Raw genomic sequence first — 20,354 nt, forward strand, 5'->3', positions numbered from 1 at the left:
TCTGCACTAGCTGCAGGCGTCTAATTGAGGCCTGGTCTATACCCACATACAGAGCGTTGCAGTAATCCAGTCTCGAGGTAATAAAGGCGTTAATAACCCTTTCTAGGTCATTAGAAGATAAAAACGACTTGGTCTTAGCCAATAGTCGTATTTTGAAAAAGCAGGTCTTGACTACAGTGCTAACCTGCTTATCAAATTTAAAGGCGCTGTTGAAGGTCACTCCAAGGTTCATGACAGAGGGGAGGATATTTGTATTGAGGGAACCCAGAATATCAACCAGGGAGACTGTTGGTTGGGATCCAAAAAAGATGACCTCGGTCTTGCTCTCATTGAGGGTGAGGAAGTTTTGGCTCAGCCAGGATTTTATCTCCATTAAGCAGTCCTTCAACTGCTGTAGTGAGTTGGCATTTTGATTGAGAGGCAGATAAATCTGTACATCATCAGCATAACAATGGAAGGGTTTATTATGTTTTGTGAGAATTGAACCTAGGGGCAGTATCTACAATAGGAAAAGGATGGGGCCCAGAATCGAGCCTTGGGGAACCCCACAGATAAGAGGGGCTTTGGCAGGGGAGAAGGCACCTAGCTGCACTGAGAAGCTACGGTCCGTCAGGTAGGACCTGAACCATGCAAGGGCAGAGCCTGTAATACCTGCGGACTGTTCAAGCCGTGACAACAGGATACTATGATCCACAGTGTCAAAGGCAGCAGTTAAATCTAACAGCGCCAAAACAGCTGGGCTACCTGAGTCGGCGGCTAGGGGCAGATCATGAAAAACTCTTCAAAGGGCTGTTTCAGTGCTGTGCATAGGTTTAAAGCCAGACTGACATTTTTCGTGGATGCCATGCGTGGTTAAAAACGACCTGCAGCATTCCCTCTCGCTTCCTCAGTGGCCACAGGTGCGAAAGCTCTCTCCAGAGCTGCTGGAAGCCCAATCTCGGGGACCGGAGAAAGTGGAGCAATATTCTCGCCACGCCAAGCAACAGCCGAGAACAACCTCAACCTATAAGTAACCTCGTAAGCCAAGCTACTGATGCTGGACAGGTTCTCAGTGGCTGCACAATAAACAGCAACAAACACATTCATGTAAATAAATAGCCAAATAATGGATCAACGCTCTGTCTAATATGTTCGATAGCTGTTAGTGTTGTTGCATAGCAACCACCTCGCACTATGTTTCGTGCAGAAGGCAACGGAGGGACCATTTTATTTTGATCATCATTATTTACTAATAGAAACAAATTAGAGTGTAGTTTTCTTTCATATTGCCACACTTGGTAACCGTTTTATAAAAGCAATAGCTCACTTCAGGCCGTGATATATCCTCATTGCATCACAGCTAAGGGGGTTGAACCACGCCCCCTAGCTGTGATATAATGAGCATATACCACGGCCTGAAGTGAGCCATTGCTTAAATGTACCATTCAAACCTAAAAGCTTACAAGGTTTAAAAGATACCTTCTCCTTTTAAAATGAGAAAAAGTCTCGAGACAGAATCCAGCTCAAAACGTTTATTCAGTCATCAGAAACTTCCATGTTAAAAGTGTCACAGGAGAGGAGGATTATGGGTAATGTAGTCAAACATGATCATCTACATATGATCAGATCAGGTGAACTCTGAGGATCAGCTGATCTGTCAGGTGAGTTCAGTTCTTCCCCCCCATGGTGTGCTTGTCGAACAGGTACTCGGCCATCTTGTTGGTGTTGGAGTCCATTCTGCTCAGATTAGCGATGAAGTCTCCGAGCTTCTTGATGGACTCGACCTGCTCGTTCAGGTAGTGAGTCTCCAGGAAGTCACACATCTGAGGAGGAGGAGGAGAAGAGAGCAGACGTTAACAACTAAAGCTTCAGAGACGTTGAACCCCAGAGATCATCAGTGTGTAGTTCCTCATGTTCAGCAGGTGTTCCTCACATGAGGGTCGGCGTGGTCTGAGGCCAGTTTGTGCAGATCCAGCAGAGCCTGGTTCACGTTCTTCTCCAGCTGCAGAGCGGCCTGCATGGCCTCCAGACCCGAGCCCCACTCGTCTCGCTCTGGCTTCTGTAACGAGGGAGCACCACCAGTTAGAGGGGAGGGTACATAAAGCAAAGAGCCTCAGTCTTAGTCTTAAATAAGTGAGAAACATGTTTATTTTAAGACAGACTTAGGAACGCCACCACTAAGTTTGTCCCTTTATAATAACCCGTATGCACTTGCAGTCTACAACACTTCTCTTCATTTAAGCACACTAGTTTCTCATGTTTACATAAACAGACATTTAAAAATATTTGTTTATGTACTTTTTTTTTATATGCATTTAATTATATTTTGTACTCGAGCCCAAAGCCTTATTCACAAGCCGCTGGAACAAGAATAAAAACCCTTTAAAGTACATTTAATCTATTAGACGACATGTCAATATACATACTAAGATTAGTCCTGTACAATAAAACAGGACGAGGTGCAAATGGACATATTCTGTATTTTTCCAAGCTAAGCCTTTAATGCATCCGTTAAAGTCAACGCCCTGTTGCATTATGGTACATATAGTTGGATAAATGACCCCCACCCTAAATAAGCTTTCTCACGGCGCTGCCAAGTCACCTGAGCCGAGAGCCAATGAAATCTGTGGCTTTAACGGCACTAGGATGTTGAGATTTAGGGTAAACATGTTTTACCAAAATAAGAGTATTTAAAGTCTTAATACTGCAGTTCAAGTTGTTCACGGTGTACTGAGTTCAACAGCCTCTGCTTCTTGTTTGTTTACAGAGCGTTGCATAAACAGGATGTGGGTGGATTGAGTGACTCAGCAGTTTATCTGGTAGACTATCTCAGGGTGCGTCGGGCAGACATTTTGTTCCAACAGGCGCTCACCTTGACTAAAAGCTCTTTGAGCAGGTTCTCTCTCACTGACCCTGCTGTGATGTTACATGTTTGTGGTTCGTTGCTCGTGTGTCTTGATGTGTGTCTGGTGGTGTTACACATGGAGCTGCTGTGATGCAAGGAGCATTTCAGACTTGATCTGACCATTAAAGTATTATCGTATTGTAGACGTTCTGCAGACATGACGTCCTGACAGATATTTACCTTGATGTCCTGCAGGAAGATGCGTCCTCCTCGACTGTTCTGGAAGGTGAGCAGCTTGTCGGCGTGCTCCCGCTCCTCCTCGCTGTTCTCCTTGAAGAAGTGAGCGAAGCCGGGCAGGGCCACGTCGTCACGGGAGAAATAAAAGGCCTGCAGACAGAGAACAGACCGGTCGTTACACACAGAACAGGTCGAGACAAACGGTCGTTATGAGCCGAGGGCAGACAGAAACATGAGTCATGATTTCAGGGTGGGGATAACAACCAGCGTAAGCATGACACAGCATTATGTGTACTGAATTGTGGACAGGGACGAGAACAGTCAGAAATGGAAGCAGTATTTAGATCCATAACTTAAGTAGAAGTACTATCATCTTAAAATACTAAAGTGTCTGATTAGATAAAGTCAGTAATACTCGTTCAGTCTGAGGTAGAAACAGAGGAGGGTCTGTAATCTAAAGACAGTTTAACAGAAGTGAGAATAATGTAGTCTGTAGCCTTTAGGTTATGCTAATGCATGTTAGCTTAACACAGGGATTCTGTGATTTTATGAGGACATCTGTAAAACAATAGTCCGCTATCTTGTATGTGTACACCCTGCATCACCAGATTACTCCACGGTTATGGACCATGGTACCAAACAGTTAAACAGTTTTTAGTTTGTGTGTCCTTGGCTCTCTAGGCACTTGTGTTTTGCCCACCAGAGACTACGTGGTTCCCCTGTGACGTTCGCTTGTTTACTCAGAATACACTTAAACAATTTAATACAGGCACACAATTAACATGTAACGGTGTAAGAAGAGTGTTTCTTACCATGGAGGTGTAGGAGTAGGAGGCGAACAGCTCCATGTTCAGCATTCGGTTAACGGCCGCCTCGCAGTCGCTGTGGTAGCTCTGTCTCACCTGGGAATCCATCTCAACTGGCGTTTCTTCGCTGTTTTTCTTAACAAAACGATACAAAAATAAAGCTTACGAAAACTCTTCGGAAGTGCAAATTGAAGCAGAGGTTTTTTCCTGTGTGTCCGGAATGGATTTAAGTGCGAATTCAGATAGAGATGAAAGAAAAGTTCCGTTCAAACACTGTTGAAGCAAGAACTGTTTCTTCCCGAGTGTGAAATGGCAGTTGAGTCGCTTCCTGTATTTATACCAGACGGGGGTCGTGGCGTTACTGCGCGTCTCCTCCAATCAGTGAGCTTTGGAGATCACGTGACGGTGACTAAGCATTCTCTCTTCAGACTGGTGACAATGACTCAGCCGTTTTGACATCAAGTTTATATACAGAAAATGTTATATACATATTTTTTATTATAATTAATTTCATTTTATTAATCTTTTTTTTGCACATTTTTACGGAAGAGGATTAGGGCCACATGAATCATTTTTTGGGAGGATTTGAAAAAAAAACGTGGTTTCTTTTCAGATAAAAAAAACGTGTTTTTTCAGATCAAAACAACTTTCTTTTTTTTGGGAGAAAAACGTCAGAAATACCGGTAACTGTAGAACCAGCTTCAGTGAGAGACTTACACATTGCAGTAGGCAACAATGGAGGACGAGTGAATTTCTGCGCGCCAGAGGGGTCCAAGAGGAAACCATATTGCAAATGGAAGAACAAAAGGTGAGTTATAAATATATAAGTGTGTTTTGGGCGTTCGTAAAAACAACGAAAAGGCATTAGAACTGGGGTTACCTAACTGTAACCCAGCTTCTATGAGTAATGGCGCAGCCCTCTAAGGCTATCGCTATTGGGTTATCCCTCTGCGCCCCCGCGCAGCACTGAAACACTTGTAGTCCACGCCCACCCGCCAGGTGGGCCCCACCCTCGGGCCTCCTTCCGGTATAAATAGGAAGGTGGCCCGACAATCTACTCCCATACAATATAACTTTTCTTCAGCTATTCGTAGAGCCAGTGGGGCCCAGCGCTTAGAGGGCTGCGCCATTACTCATAGAAGCTGGGTTACAGTAGGTAACCCCAGGCTATTTCGTATATGGCTTCGCCCTCTAAGGCTATCGCTATTGGGTTAAGGGCGAAGCATGATGTAGTCTGCGCCCCACTGGGTCCGCCCGGCACTAGAAGCACAGACACACCTGCTCAATAACACCCCCTGCCTGTTGTGCCATGCGTAATGGCGCATCACCGTCCCTGGAACATAGCAAAACATGCCTATCTTCCCGACGGGGTGAAGGCTGGGAACAATACATACCGGCCGCTGTGAGAAAGTAGAGACGAAGGTCCCACCTTATCCTGCGATCATAGAGGGGGAACAGCTGCTCTCTGCGTGTCAGACAGGTAGGAGAGCGCTCAGCTGGATCCCTGACGTCACTCACTCTGATCAGGCACTCCGTACGAAGTGTGTCAGAGTAAAAGGAACATCCCTCTCATACGAGGGGAAAAAAGGGCCGCTCTCCGCGTGCCGAGAGCCAGGAGAGAGGCGCACCGCTGGCTCCCTGACGTCACTCACTCTGACAGGACACCCAGTACAGGGTGCGTCATAGAGGAAAGGGAGACATCCCTCAAATAACATTGAATAAATGAACAGGGGGAAGACCAAGATGCAGCCGTGCAAATATCTTCCACTGACATTCCTCCGTGCAACGCCGTGGAGGTGGAAATTCCTCTGGTGGAGTGCGCTTTGATATTCTCCGGGGGATCCACCCCCGAGGAGACATATGCCTGTGCCACCGCCTCACACAGCCAGTGTGACAGCCGTTGTGCAGACAGAGGTTGCCCGATCGAGCGCTCTCTATAATGCACAAACAGGCGCTGAGAACGGCACCATGCCGCCGTGCGCGCCACATAGCAGGCCAGTGTGCGCACCGGACAGAGGAGATGAGATGTGGCTTCTTCATCCGTTTTATGAGGAGGCGGAAAAAACCCGTCCAGGGTGATCACTCTTGACCTAAAAGAGCTTGTGATGACCTTTGGCATAAAGGCTGGGTTAGGGCATAACACAGCCGAACTGCCATCCCCTTGGATCCGGAGGCATGACGGGGCCACAAAGAGAGCCGATAAACGCTGCCCACTTGGCTGTGTAGGACGCTCTGGTAGACACGGCCCTGGCTCCCTGAATGGTGCGTACAACATCTTGAGAGAGACCCCACCTCTCTAAGTGTTCCCGCTCAGGGGCCATGCCCATAAGGGCTGGCCTATCACTGGGTGACTGTAGATCGCTCCCTCCACCTGTGAGAGAGCGTCCCCCCGCCACGGGATCTCCCATGGCCTGCCTGACAGCGTACGCTGTAGGCATGGAAACCAGGAAGCTCCCGTGCGTTCCGGGGCAATTAGGATCACTGACAGCCGCTCCTCCTGTACTCGGTCCAGGAGCCGAGGAATCAGCGGGACTGGGGGGAAGGCGTACATCCGTCCCTTGGGCCAGAGGGGGGTGGTCCCGCGCTGACAGGGAGAACCAGAGCGCGCATTGCGCGTTCCCGCGTGCGGCGAATAGATCCACCTCCGCCCTCCCGAACCGGCTCCAAACCTGGGCGATCAGCTCGGGATGGAGGCTCCAGTCTCCCTGGCGAGGACCTCCTCGGGACATGAGGTCTGCCCCTTTGTTCAGCTCTCCGGGCACATACAGTGCTCTGATGGAGAGCACGTGTGCGCGCGCTCAGATCAACAGCCGCCTGGCTGTGTTCAGGAGCTGCGCTGTGTGTACACCTCCCTGGCGATTGATGTAGGCTGCTGCGGCTCTGTTGTCTGTGCGAATCAACACATGCTGATTCCGCAGCAACGGGGCAAAATGTTGAATTACTCTCCGTACGGAGATTAATTCCAGCACATTTATGTGGAAAGACATGTGAGCCGGCCACTGTCCTCCCACTGCCTGCGTCATGCACGTTCCTCCCCACCCTGAGAGAGATGTGTCTGTGAACACCGAGGTGTGTGACGTAACTCTGCCCAGGGGAACCCCCTCTGACAGGACGTGGGGACTTTTCCAGTAGATTAAGTCTGAACCCACGGACAGAGGGATGACCACCATGCGCCTCTTCTGTCGTACGGGGTCGATGCGCAGGCTGATGAACCACCTCTGCAGTCTCCTCATGTGCAGGAGAACCAGGGGAATCACCCCGTGACCTGCTGCCATCATGCCGAGCAGCCGCATCACGGAGAGTGACATCACCACGCTGCGTGGTATGACACGTTGAAGGAGAGCTGTCAGCTTCTCCACTCTCTGCCGTGAGAGTCGTGCTCTCATGCGGGCTGAATTCAATTCCACTCCCAGGTAAATAATACTCTGGGAGGGAAGAGGACAGCTCTTTTTCCAGTTCATTATGAAACCCAGCTTTGACAGATGCGATATGAGTTGTACCGTCTGTAAAGCTGCTTCCTCCCTGGAGCGAGCCAGCAGCGGCAGGTCGTCCAGGTAAAATAGTACTCTCATCCCTCCTCTGTGTAGCGGCCGTAGCGCCGTCTCTACACACTTTGAAAAAGTGCGAGGAGCCAGGGAATAACCGAACGGCAGACGGTTGTACTGGTACGATATTCCCTGGAATGAAAACCGCAGGAATTTCCTGTGTTGCGGGATGATGGGTACATGGAAGTAAGCATCCTTTAGGTCTATAGAGGTGAACCAGTCTCCCTGGTGAACACACTCTAGCACCTTTTTGACCGTCAGCATGTGAAAAGGCCTCTTCATTATTGCCTTGTTGAAAGCTGACAGGTCGAGGATGGGTCTCATTCCCCCCGTCTTTTTCGGGATAAGAAAATAGCGGGAGTAATACCCCTGATTTTCTTCCTCCCGGGGAACCCTGGAAATAGCCTCTTTCAACAGGAATTCCCGTAGCTCTGCTTGGAGCGCAAGACACTGTTCTCGGGATGTTAGGCATGTCATCTGTATCCCGTTGAACTGTGGGGGGGGAGAGGCGAACTGCAGGGTGTACCCTCTGCTGATCAGCCTGCTAATCCATCTGTCCATCAGACACACGCGCTGCCACTCCGAGAAACACTCTGAGAGCGGGCGCACATGCTCGAGATGTGTTGTGGTTGTCATGACGACGAGCCACGCCAAAGCCCTCGCCGCCGCTGCCCGTGAGGCAACCCAAGGTGGGCCTAGAGCGAAAGGGCTGTGAGGAAACCTCCACACGCTGCATTTCACTCCGCCTCTCATCACGCTCAGAGGATGGATGGGGGTGTGTGCAGTGATATCCACATGAGGCGTTACCACGGCGCTCATGGGCTTATTGTGACCGTGTGTAGGTGGCATATCTCGGACAGAGGAATGCCGCGAGGTCTGTGGTTTAATAACCGAAAAGTCATAACCATCAGACCTCTGCAGCGACTCCTGCTGCCTACTAATCAACAGATTGGAGGCAGCTGGTGTAGTTACTGTGCTCCGCAGCTTATTAATCGATAGATTAAATAGTGCAGGCTTTTGTAACGAACTCTGCTGGCTATTAACCGATAGGTCATAGGCAGCTGGTTCACCCAGGGTGGAGGATATGTGAAATACATTTGTAACTGATGACTCAGACAACATGTTGGGAAATAATCTTTTTTTATTTCCTTCACACTCCCCCCCAAACCGCTTTGCTTCTTCGGCGGCTCTCGTGGAGCAGACGCCGAACGGGAGTACCTCACTCCCTTCTTGCCCCCCCCTCTCTGGTGGGGGGCCGGAGGCGCGGGACGGTGCCCTGGAGGCACGGGACGGTGCCCCCGCCGCCGCTGACGGACGAGTCTGACGCCTCGGCTAACGCCTCGGCTGTTGTGCGTGTCTGTCCGTCTGCCGCTGTGGCTGGGTTGGCTGCTCCTGCTGCCGCTGGAGCCGTTGCGGCTTCCCCGCTGGCTGGAGCCAGCTGACGTGCTGGCGGATGTCCTCCGCTTGCGCCGATGCCGCCTTCATGGACTCGACCATGGCCAGGAACTGGGGTCCGAACAGCCCGTCCGAGCTGATCGGAGCGTCCAGCAGAACCTTCCTGGCTGGCTCTGTCACCGCTGCCTGCTGCAACCAAAGGTGGCGCTGGATCTGAGTCATCCAGGCCGTGATTCTAGCCTGGGAGACTGCCACGGCTGCGCACAGCGTGAGTGCCGTGCTGGCCGCCTCAGCGATCTCCTCTGCCTCCTCTGGAGCTACGGTGGTGGACCGTTCGACCAACGTCACCACCGAGTTGGTCAGCAACGCGATGTTGTTCGCTGCTGCCGACGCCTGGAACGCACACTGGTGCGCCCGGTCAGCCTGGCGGGCGACATACTGGTCTTTGGGGGTGGCCAACATAGGGCGCCGTCCGGCGACCAAGTTGGCCTGTCTAACCCCGAAAAACGCCGTTAAGCTCGGTTCCAGAGCGAGTGTGGTTGGAAAAACCTCGCCTGTGAACCCCTCCACCATAGTGAAGGGAACAAAGGTGGCCACCGGAGCCCTTAAGGTCCTCGGGTTCGCCGCTGCCCCTTCCTGGTAACGCCTAATGGCGGGGAAGCGCGGCCAGATCGGGTCAATGCTGCTCATCTGAACCCGGGAAAATACTCCGGCCATGTCATCCAGAGGCACCCTCTCCCGTCCTCGGGGAACGGGGAGGCCTCTGCATGCTGCTGCTTTGCCGATTATCTCCGGCAGCTCCAGCATAATGCCACCCAACGCCGGTAGCGCCGTGGACACGGAGAAGGGGACCACGTGCTCGGCCGCCACCTCTGACTCTCGCTCCGACCCCGTCTCCCCCGTCCGGGGAAAAGGGGGAAGGGGAGAGCCGAATGGCGAGCCATGGAGGGAGACGGGGTAGGAGTCGTCCGACTCCTGCCCCCCACTCGCCTCCAGAAACAGGTTGTCGTCCCTGTTCTGGATGGGCCAGTCGTCCTCCTCACCCGCAGCAGCTAGAGCGCCCGCCCTTTGCTTTCTGTCGGATGATGGGAGACGCACACAGTGAGAACATGCGATCTGCTGGCTGAGAGCCGCGTCCGCGTGCTCTGGCCCCAGGCAGGATGCGCATATCGGGTGTAAATCATAGCTCATGATATATCCTGTATTGCACGAAGGACACATGCGGATACGATCATTGCTGCTCATGATTTTTCTCGTGCTTCAGTACTGCTGGTTGCTGAAGAAAAGAGGGAGCAGATTGTCGGGCCACCTTCCTATTTATACCGGGGCCCACCTGGCGGGTGGGCGTGGACTACAAGTGTTTCAGTGCTGCGCGGGGGCGCAGAGGGATAACCCAATAGCGATAGCCTTAGAGGGCGAAGCCATATACGAAATAGAACAGGGGTGCCCAACCTTTTTTGAACCGAGAGCTACTTTTAAAGTTGCCAGTCTGCCGAGATCTACCAGTCCAAATAGAGAGGCGTAGCCATTACTGACAGCCTACTACCAGGTAAATACACACTTCTACTTGTATAAAACTGACCTTTGTACGATTAATACTTCATAAAATACTGCAGATCCTTTATCTTACCTCTTTCTAATCTACACACATACAAATATCTAACTGAAGTTACACAACAGTGTTGTTGATACAGAGTTGGAGTTTATTCACACGTCACATACTACAGTGGGTGATGTTTTCAAGAAACATTGAACAGTGCTGCCACATATGACACAGGGAAAAAAGAAAAGACTGAACCCTTTCTTTGCCATTATATAAAAATAGTGTTGCTACAAAAGTATAAATTAGGCTTACTAATAAGACAACTCAGATCTGAAGCTATTCAGGAATCTGCTGCCAAAGTGCAATAAAAAAGACAAAATTAATAGAATCAAAATGTTGCAGTATAAAAAGAAATGCCTTTAAAATAGGATGCAAGCAACTTAGAAATAGCCTCCTTGTGCTTTTGTTGAGTATGTTAATGGTATGTAACTTAGGCCCCGGCCACACGAGGACTAAAACGGCTAAACGCATAGGATTAACGCAAACGCAATCGCAAAAAAGCTTCCGTCCACACGCAATAGTCATCCGGATAGTGTCTGTAAAGACAGTAAAAATAAACATATTTATAACTAGTTTAGGTAGTTTGAGAGGTGTCTCTGTCCTGTCAGATTAGACTTCACTCACGTTTATGTCCATATATATGTTATTCCTTCCTTTTCTTTTCCCTTCACTATATCTGTAAAGCGTCTTTGAGCACCTGTAAAAGCACTAACAAATTAAATCTATTATTATTATTATTATTATTATATTTGACCTCCTCATTCTCTGTTTGATACAATTCAACTTTATTCTAGAACAGAATACAAATGAAGTGAAAGAATGAACTAAACGTTATCATAATGTCTGCGTGGTACTCACGTAGGTTTAATTTATACAAATTGATACCTTGGCAATGTAAATGGTGGCCAGATTTGTGCTTTTCCTGTCATGATGGATCATTTAAAGGTAACCTTGATTTGAAGTTTCGCATATTGTTTTATCCTATATGATTTGACATGCTCATATAAGTATTCAGATGCATCACATATAGGGTATGTATGACACATAATGTGAGGAATTGCAGTATCTCCTTCTCCTTTTTTCTGTTTGTTTGTCTATCTGTTTGTCTGTCTTCCTGGCTGGGCGTGGTTGACCTACTTTCCGTTTTCCGCCAACTCACCTCCGCTCCTGTTTCTCATCATCACTGATTACCACCACTCACCTGCTGCTGCTTAAAACTTCGCCAGTTCTTCGTATACTCACAGTGGTAAACTCCAGTTCCGGCTGACTAGTATTGCTAGTCTTTTTGTTTACTCTTCCAGTTGGAATTTTTCCTATACCAATCCTGTTCTGTTTTGTGCCTGTTCCAGATACTCCATATTCCATTCCGTCCTGCCTGCCACGTCCAGCCCAACCTCCGTCTCATCCCTGCTCCACGTTCTTCCCACTCTGTTGAGAGTCTACTTTGTCTCCTGCCTGTTTTTTGAGGAACGTAAATAAATCTAGTTTTTTTGACACTACACCTAAGTCTCCGTCCCAAGTGTTCTGCATAGCTGGTTCAAGTTTTGAGTCTCTTTACGAGGAGCGTAACAGAAGAACTGGCCAAGAATGAACCCTGCAGGATCCGGAGCGGATTCTACCCCAATCCTTCATGCCCTGTCTAGTCAGGGCTCCCTCCTGGGTGAACACGAAAAGCTCATCCGAGCGTTGGTGGAGAGTAACCGGTCCATGGCTCATCATGTCTCCGAGTTGGCGTGCCAGATCTCCGCTCTCACTACCTCGACGGTAGCATTTCAGGCTACTCCCAGTCCAGCCCCTTTGCTCCCTCCTCGCCAGGATTTTCCTATCACCGATCCTGAGCCATTTCACGGAGATGTGGAGAAATGCAGAGGTTTTTTGTTCCAATGTAACAAGGTTTTTCGCCAGCGTCCTGTTGCATTTGCTGCTGAAGCAACAAGGATTAATTTTGTTTTGGGGTTGCTCCGCGGGAGAGCTTTAACCTGGGCAGAGGCTTTAAACTCTTCGGTGGATTTTGACACTCTACGTTTTGAGGGCTTCTCTGATCGGTTCTCAGCTGTTTTTGATCATCCCAACTCCTCTGGCTCCGCCGAGAATAAGCTGCTTAGCCTGCAACAAGGAAGCCGGACAGTGGCTGATTACTCCATCGAGTTTCACACACTCGCTGCAGAGGCTCGATGGGACGAGGCGGCTCTCAAGGCGGTGTTTTTAAGAGGATTAAGGGACCAGCTTCGGGACGAATTGGCAGCACGAGACGTTCCAGCGGATCTCTCAGAGCTGATCTCCTTAGTGTCTCGTTTGGACGGTCGTCTGCGGGAGCGCCGAGCTGAGCGAACACGGAGGGATTCACCAGCCTCACTCAGTAAGCCCAGTTTTTCCTCCTACTCTGCTCACTCGGTGTCTAGACCTCCCTCTTTTCCCCCGTCGTCCAGTGTGCGCACCTCTTCTCAGGAGGAGCCCATGCAACTGGGTCGTGCTAGACTTTCTCTGGAGGAGCGTCAGCGCCGGATAGGTGCAGGCCAATGCCTGTATTGTGGAAAGACTGGGCATAGCATTCCCAACTGCCCAGTACGGCCAAACTGGGAGGCTCGTCAGTAAGATTGGGGGTCCTGACGAGTCCACAGCAATCATCTCTAACCCCATCCTTGACTCGTTTTCTTATTTCCGCCAAGCTCTGTGTTAGTTCTATGACATTGCCTCTCCAGGCTCTCATTGATTCTGGTGCAGAGGATAGCTTTTTGGACCAGGAGCTAGCTGAACAGCTGGGACTCTGCTTGGAGCCGCTAGAGGAACCGTTAACTGCCTATGCTCTAAATGGACAAATCATCTCCTCAGTCACAGCACAGTCACCCCTTGTGACTTTAATCACCTCCGGAAACCACCGTGAACGTATCCAGTTTAAGGTAATATCCTCTCCTTCTACACCTCTGGTTTTGGGTTACCCGTGGCTACGTACTCACAACCCACACATTGATTGGGCAAAGGGAAGGATTATTGAATGGTATCAGCACTGTCTCGCTAACTGCCTGTGTTCTGCCATACCTTCAACTTCTGTTTCCCCAAATCCTGTTGTCTGCCCTGATGCATCTGTAGATTTGACTGGTGTTCCTACTACTTACCACGACCTGCGTAGGGTCTTCAGCAAAGAGAGGGCTCTCTCTCTTCCTCCCCACCGACCCTACGATTGCCCTATTGATCTGCTCTCTGGAGCTCCTCTACCCTCCAGCCGCCTCTACAATCTGTCCCGTCCTGAGAGGGAGGCTATGGAGCTTTATATCACGGACTCTGTGGCTGCTGGTATTATTCGTCCCTCCTCTTCTCCTGTGGGTGCCGGGTTCTTCTTTGTAGGCAAGAAGGATAAGTCGCTACGACCTTGCATAGACTTTCGGGGGTTAAACAATATCACGGTCAAGAACAAGTACCCATTACCCCTTCTCACCTCAGCTTTTGAACCTCTCCAAGAGGCAACCCTGTTCACCAAGCTTGACCTTCGAAATGCCTATCATCTGATCCGCATCCGCCAGGGGGATGAATGGAAGACAGCGTTTAACACTCCATTGGGCCATTTTGAATATCTGGTCATGCCTTTTGGTCTCACTAACGCCCCAGCAGTTTTCCAGTCTATGATCAATGATGTCTTGCGTGACTTCCTTAACCGCTTTGTCTTTGTCTACTTAGATGACATCCTGATTTTCTCCAGAAATCAGGAGGAACACGAGAACCATGTCCGCACGGTCCTACAGAGACTGCTGGAGAACAAGCTCTATGTTAAGGCGGAGAAGTGCGAGTTCCACCAGAACCGGATCAGCTTCCTGGGCTACATCATCAGTCAGGGCAAGGTGGAGGCAGACCCTGGAAAGATCAAGGCAGTGGTGGAGTGGCCAGTCCCAACTACAAGGAGGGAGCTCCAGAGGTTTCTGGGATTTGCAAACTTTTACCGTCGCTTCATCCGGAACTTCAGTAAGGTAGCTGCACCTCTCTCCAGACTCACCTCCGTCAACATCACGTTCTGTTGGACTCCAGAGGCTAACAGAGCTTTCATTAAACTCAAGTCCTTGTTCACCTCAGCTCCCATCCTTATTCAGCCAGACACAGAGAAGCAGTTTGTTGTGGAGGTGGACGCGTCTGATACTGGAGTAGGAGCAGTTTTGTCTCAGATGGCTGGTCCTGATAACATCCTCCATCCCTGTGCTTTTTTTTCACGTCGCCTCTCTCCTGCGGAGCGCAATTATGATGTTGGTAACAGGGAGCTTCTGGCTGTTAAGTTGGCACTAGAGGAGTGGAGACACTGGCTCGAAGGCAGCAAGCAGCCTTTCCTGGTCTGGACGGACCACAAGAATCTCTCCTACATCCAGTCGGCGAAGCGACTGAATTCCCGACAGGCCAGATGGGCTCTGTTCTTCTGTCGCTTCGACTTTTGCCTCACCTTCCGCCCTGGCTCCAGAAATGTAAAGCCTGATGCTCTGTCTAGGCTATACTCTCCTGACTCTCCTGATCCTCCAGATGCTTCAATCCTTCCCAAGAGTTGTGTAGTAGGCGCCCTCTCTTGGGAGATTAATAACACCATCCTGGAGGCATTGAGAGAGCAACCAGATCCAGGCAATGGTCCTCCGAACCGTCGGTTTGTTCCTGATGCTGCCCGCTCCAAGGTTCTACAGTGGGTCCACAATTCCCGGTTCTCAATCCATCCCGGAGTAAACCGCACTCTTTCTTTCCTGAAGAGACATTTCTGGTGGCCAACGATCAACAGGGACACTCTGGAGTACGTTTCTGCCTGTCCCACGTGTGCTAGGAGTAAGTCCTCCCACCAGTCTCCTGCAGGGTTTCTCCAGCCCCTTCCTATCCCTAGTCGTCCCTGGTCACACATCGCACTAGATTTTGTTACCGGCCTGCCCCCCTCCCAGGGCAACACCACAATCCTCACTGTAGTAGACCGGTTTTCCAAGTCAGCTCACTTCGTTGCTCTTCCAAAACTCCCGTCAGCCCTGGAGACCTCCCAACTCCTCACAGAACATGTTTTCCGGTTACATGGTATCCCTGCCGACATTGTCTCAGACCGCGGTCCCCAGTTCACCTCTCGAGTTTGGAGGGAGTTTTGTCAATCCCTGGGAGCCTCAGTCAGCCTGACTTCTGGATATCACCCCCAATCAAACAGCCAAACAGAACGAACTAATCAGGACCTGGAGTCAGCTCTCTGCTGCATCACCGACCGAAACCCCTCTACTTGGAGCTCTCATCTCTCCTGGGTTGAGTACTCCCACAACGCTCTTACCTGCTCCGCTACTGGTCTCTCCCCCTTTGAGGCTTCATTGGGGTACCAGCCGCCCCTGTTCCCCGAAGAGGAGCGAGACTTGGCAGTTCCCTCAGTCCAGCAGCATGTGCGTCGCTGTCAGAAGATCTGGAGAGATACACGATCTGCCCTTCTCCAGACTTCGGCACGGAACCAGCGATCAGCCAACCGTCACAGAAAGGCAGCTCCTCTATACGTCCCAGGCCAGTCAGTCTGGTTGTCCTCCCGCAACATTCCTCTCATCTCTGAGTCCAAGAAGCTTTCCCCACGCTTCATTGGTCCTTTTCCCATCCTAAGGATCATTAACCCTTCCGTAGTTCGGTTGAATCTTCCCAGAGCTCTGAGAATTCACCCCACTTTCCACGTGTCTCAGCCCTCCGGCCTTACCCCCTCCTCCCGCCCGTATCATCGACAATCACCCTGCAATCATCCAAACAAGCCTGGTGGTCGCCAGATGTCTCCCATTGAGGGGGGGGTACTGTGAGGAATTGCAGTATCTCCTTCTCCTTTTTTCTGTTTGTTTGTCTATCTGTTTGTCTGTCTTCCTGGCTGGGCGTGGTTGACCTACTTTCCGTTTTCCGCCAACTCACCTCCGCTCCTATGTTTCTCATCATCACTGATTAACACCACTCACCTGCTGCTGCTTAAAACTCCGGTTCGATCATCAGACTTCGCCAGTTCTTCGTATACTCACAGTGGTAAACTCCAGTTCCGGCTGACTAGTATTGCTAGTCTTTTTGTTTACTCTTCCAGTTGGAATTTTTCCTATACTAATCCTGTTCTGTTTTGTGCCTGTTCCAGATACTCCATATTCCATTCCGTCCTGCCTGCCACGTCCAGCCCAACCTCCGTCTCATCCCTGCTCCACGTTCTTCCCACTCTGTTGAGAGTCTACTTTGTCTCCTGCCTGTTTTTTGAGGAACGTAAATAAATCTAGTTTTTTTGACACTACACCTAAGTCTCCGTCCCAAGTGTTCTGCATAGCGGGTTCAAGTTTTGAGTCTCTTTACGAGGAGCGTAACACATAATAACACAAATAGCATGAGGTAACTGATCATTTAAAGTAAAAAAAAGTGTGCAGCGGGAGAGTAGTATGATAAAAGTCAAGGTAAGTGTATACTTAATATATGCCATAATAATATCATATAATAACAATTATTTTGTTTAGGAGTGGGAAGAGGAGTTGTGGACCTTGTCTCATTTCCTTGGTGATGATGAAGATCAGGAAAAAGAGGAAGATGATCAAGACAGTGTTGAAACCATAGACTGTATATATAAAGGTGGAAACGCTGTCAGCGCTGTATGGAGAAAAACAACTCTCCTGATAACCTCATGGATAAAGAATACTTCAGAGAAACTCCTGAATGTCTCAATTCCAAGAGTAAGACTTTTACAAGGGATACAGTAAGTAAGACTACAACTTATATCATTTCATAAAACTAACTCTTGGTTGGTGTAGTTTCACGATAGACACCAAATGCCAACGTAAATCCGGTATGTACTCAGAAGAATGGGCTTGATCTATCTGGGCTCTAATAACAATAACTACAAAACCTTTCTACGTTATGCATCATAGGAAGGAACATGTCTACCAGGAACTAACTAACTTGCTTGCAACAACCTAGATATTTAAGGCACTACCAGCTTTACTTTTGAAATCATGTTAAAAATGTTAAACCTAATTGTTCCCCATTACTCAAATATAAACGTACGGTTTGCTACGTTTTGATTGAATTCAGATGTTGTTGTTTCAGTGATAGGGTTTCAAATGTACTTTTAATGTTATTTTAAAGCAATTTAAAGTGAAAGTTTGTTCATGTAAAATAAATGGCCTTGCATTGCCTCTTGTTTTATTATTTATTTTAGGCTGAAGACTTGTCTGCAGAATTGGTCAAATACACTGGAAGTGAGTCAAAAGAGGAAGAGGACTAGAGGCGGGAAGAAGTGCTATTGGCCACTGGTGAAGTGTGTGACTGTCAGGGTGCCGAAGAAGGGTCTTCTCCGGCACGTCACACTTGTGGATCTTCCTGGAAACCGGGATCGTAACAAGAGCAGAGACCCGATGTGGAAAAAGGTGATTTATCCACACGCAATGCGGATCATTGTGGAACACTGACAATCGAACCATTATTATTTGCTGTATTCCCCTCCAGGTTGTTGGAAGTTGTTCTACTGTGTGGATTGTGGCTGAGACCAATCGAGCAGCTTCTGAAAAAGAGTCCTGGGCGGTCCTGGAAGAATCCTGCAGCCTCATGGGAAATGGTGGCGAGTGTCAGCAGATTCATTTGATCTGCACCAAGTCTGATAGTCTTGGAGGTTCAGATGATCAGTAAGTGGTTTCAGATGCCAAAAGTACAGTTAAATGTACCATCCAATTTAGACACTGACGCTTGAGACGGAGATGGCCAAGAGGAGAAACCATGGAAACATTGATTACGCTTACAGGCACATCAGTATCCTGGTTTGGATGGTATTCAGGGAGAAACCAGGGTATTCACGATCACAACAGTATCCGTGTTTCTAACATGTCTGCATGTGTGTCTTGATTCCTCAACATCTCAGCCATTTCTTTCTGTCCTAATGTTGTTGCATCACAAACACTTTGTGATGCTGGATGAAGCTACTCCATGTGATCATTGGTCATTGAAAGCAAGATGGAGATGCGTAGTGATATAATATCCTGCAATGTATATGCAGTTCATGTCATTCTTCAAATACAAATCTTTTCATATAGGTCAGCAGCTGATGTTCGTGCTCTGATACTAAAACAAAACGAGCAAGCCAAGATAGACGTGAAGGCAGAATTCAGCAAACTGAAAGACGTTAAGGTGAGTTATATTGAATACAAAAACACAAATATTGTCCAAAACGGCAAACCTGCTTTGATATCGAAACCCTTTATTTTTGTAGAAACAATTCAGTGAGGAATGTTTCAAATCAAGTTTTTTATTTATAGCACATTTATAAACGATGTTTGGTGGAGCCAAAGTGCTGTACATATAATAAAATTAGCCTACAGTAGAGACACTTTACAGCAAATACAACAGCACAGATTGTTCAGAATATCAGTATGAGAAAAACGACACCCTCTGTCCTTAGACCCTCTGTCCTTAGACCCTCTGTCCTCGGACCCTCTGTCCTCATACCCTCTGTCCTCAGACCCTCTGTCCTTAGACCCTCTGTCCTTAGACCCTCTGTCCTCAGACCCTCTGTCCTTATACCCTCTGTCCTCAGACCCTCTGTCCTTAGGCAAGACAAGGCAAGTTTATTTATATAGCACTTTTCAACGCAAGGCAATTCAAAGTGCTTTACAAAAAATTAAAGACATTAAGCATTAAAAAATAAAAGCTAATAAAATAAACATTAAAAGGAAAAAGTACATGGATAAAAGTTACAGTGCAGTCTAAGATATGAATAGTCCAATTAAAAGCAGCGGCAAAAAGAAAAGTCTTCAGCCTGGATTTAAAAGTAGTCAGAGTTGCAGCGGACCTGCAGGTTTCTGGGAGTTTGTTCCAGATATTTGGAGCATAATAACTGAACGCTGCTTCTCCATGTTTAGTTCTGACTCTGGGGACAGAAAGCTGACCAGTCCCTGAAGACCTGAGAGATCTGGATGGTTCATCATTTAGCAGGAGGTCAGACATGTATTTTGGGCCTAAACCATTCAGTGCTTTATAAACCAGCAGCAGTATTTTGAAATTAGACCTTAGACCCTCTGTCCTTAGACCCTCTGTCCTCAGACCCTCTGTCCTTAGACCCTCTGTCCTCAGACCCTCTATCCTTAGACCCTCACATCGTACAAGGAAACACTTCCAGAGAAACCCCACAGTTTAAGGGGAACATGGGAGAAACCTCAGGGAGAGCAACAGAGGAGGGATCCCTCTCCAGGACGGACAGACTGCAATAGATGCCGTGTGTAAATCCAAGAGATAATACATTTTACAGCATATAGACCGAATGTTAGGAAATGCATGTGTCTGTAATGAGAAGATGAATCGACGAGGATGTCAGCTACAGTCCTGTGGGAGCCATCAGGGAAGCAGCATGACGAGACCCAAGGCAGGACCGCAGAGACAGGTTCAGCCACGACCCGAAGTCCACGACTTAATCCAGAACTCAGGATAGAGGATCCAAGACACAGGACTACAGCAAGAGGATCAGCCTCAACTCCGGATCCCGGCGTAGATATAGATACAAGACAAGAACAAAGATGTGGCTGGGTTAATCGGAACAAGAGAATACACAGACACAGACAGAGAGGGGAAAGGTCATTGGATAAAAGTTATTCTTGATAACCCTCTAGAAAGATCTCATGAACTTCCCCACTCAATCTATCAAGACCCGAGCAGTTCTATTAGAAGTCCAAGGTAAAGGGCTTTGTGGACTTAATCCATGACAAACTGGAGTTGAGACCAGGAGGCGGAGTCGCAGTCTTACACGCTTCTCTGCGCTCTCTCCTAGGCAGTCATCCATAGGAATCCCGAACCCAATAAAATACCCAATATTAGCGGTGTGTGTGTCTGCCCAAGGACAATTTAAGGTAAAACCTAATAGAGGTGTCATACATAATAACCTAATAAAAGTAAATGTAACAACTACTACAGTGCAACAAAACAGGAAGATTAAATGTGGTCTCTTAAACATAAGATCTCTAGCA

At 48.5% G+C, this 20,354-nt stretch overlaps 2 protein-coding genes across 2 annotated transcripts; one reads left to right on the forward strand and one right to left on the reverse strand.

Annotated features, from left to right (window-relative positions):
* Positions 1-1,496: 1,496 nt before the first annotated feature.
* LOC117459939 (ferritin, middle subunit-like) lies at positions 1,497-4,186 on the reverse strand. The gene is made up of 4 exons (XM_034101109.2): positions 3,874-4,186; positions 3,065-3,211; positions 1,913-2,038; positions 1,497-1,802 (listed from the first exon to the last, which is right to left on the reverse strand). Exons 1-4 carry the CDS (start codon positions 3,973-3,975, stop codon positions 1,647-1,649), a joined length of 531 nt encoding a protein of 176 aa, XP_033957000.1. The 5' UTR covers positions 3,976-4,186; the 3' UTR covers positions 1,497-1,646.
* Positions 4,187-4,645: 459 nt separating this feature from the next.
* Positions 4,646-19,521, forward strand: LOC117459938 (nuclear GTPase SLIP-GC-like). The gene is made up of 6 exons (XM_034101108.2): positions 4,646-4,675; positions 16,866-17,101; positions 17,564-17,771; positions 17,851-18,026; positions 18,432-18,525; positions 19,257-19,521. The coding sequence occupies exons 1-6, from the start codon at positions 4,661-4,663 to the stop codon at positions 19,260-19,262; spliced, it is 735 nt and encodes a 244-aa protein (XP_033956999.1). The 5' UTR covers positions 4,646-4,660; the 3' UTR covers positions 19,263-19,521.
* The last annotated feature ends 833 nt before the right edge of the window (positions 19,522-20,354 follow it).

Source organism: Pseudochaenichthys georgianus, chromosome 15, assembly GCF_902827115.2.
Source record: "Pseudochaenichthys georgianus chromosome 15, fPseGeo1.2, whole genome shotgun sequence".
Classification (NCBI taxonomy): domain Eukaryota; kingdom Metazoa; phylum Chordata; class Actinopteri; order Perciformes; family Channichthyidae; genus Pseudochaenichthys; species Pseudochaenichthys georgianus.

Bases quoted from the DNA above. Each gene is read 5' to 3' on its own strand.
- LOC117459939 (XM_034101109.2), bottom strand. From the start codon at position 3,975: ATGGATTCCCAGGTGAGACAGAGCTACCACAGCGACTGCGAGGCGGCC. The intron at 3,212-3,873 runs GTAAGAAACACT...CTCTGTCTGCAG, and splicing joins CCTACTCCTACACCTCCATG to GCCTTTTATTTCTCCCGTGA. The intron at 2,039-3,064 runs GTAAATATCTGT...CCCTCGTTACAG, and splicing joins TCTTCCTGCAGGACATCAAG to AAGCCAGAGCGAGACGAGTG.
- LOC117459938 (XM_034101108.2), top strand. The intron at 17,102-17,563 runs GTAAGTAAGACT...TATTTATTTTAG, and splicing joins AGACTTTTACAAGGGATACA to GCTGAAGACTTGTCTGCAGA. The intron at 18,027-18,431 runs GTAAGTGGTTTC...CTTTTCATATAG, and splicing joins CTTGGAGGTTCAGATGATCA to GTCAGCAGCTGATGTTCGTG.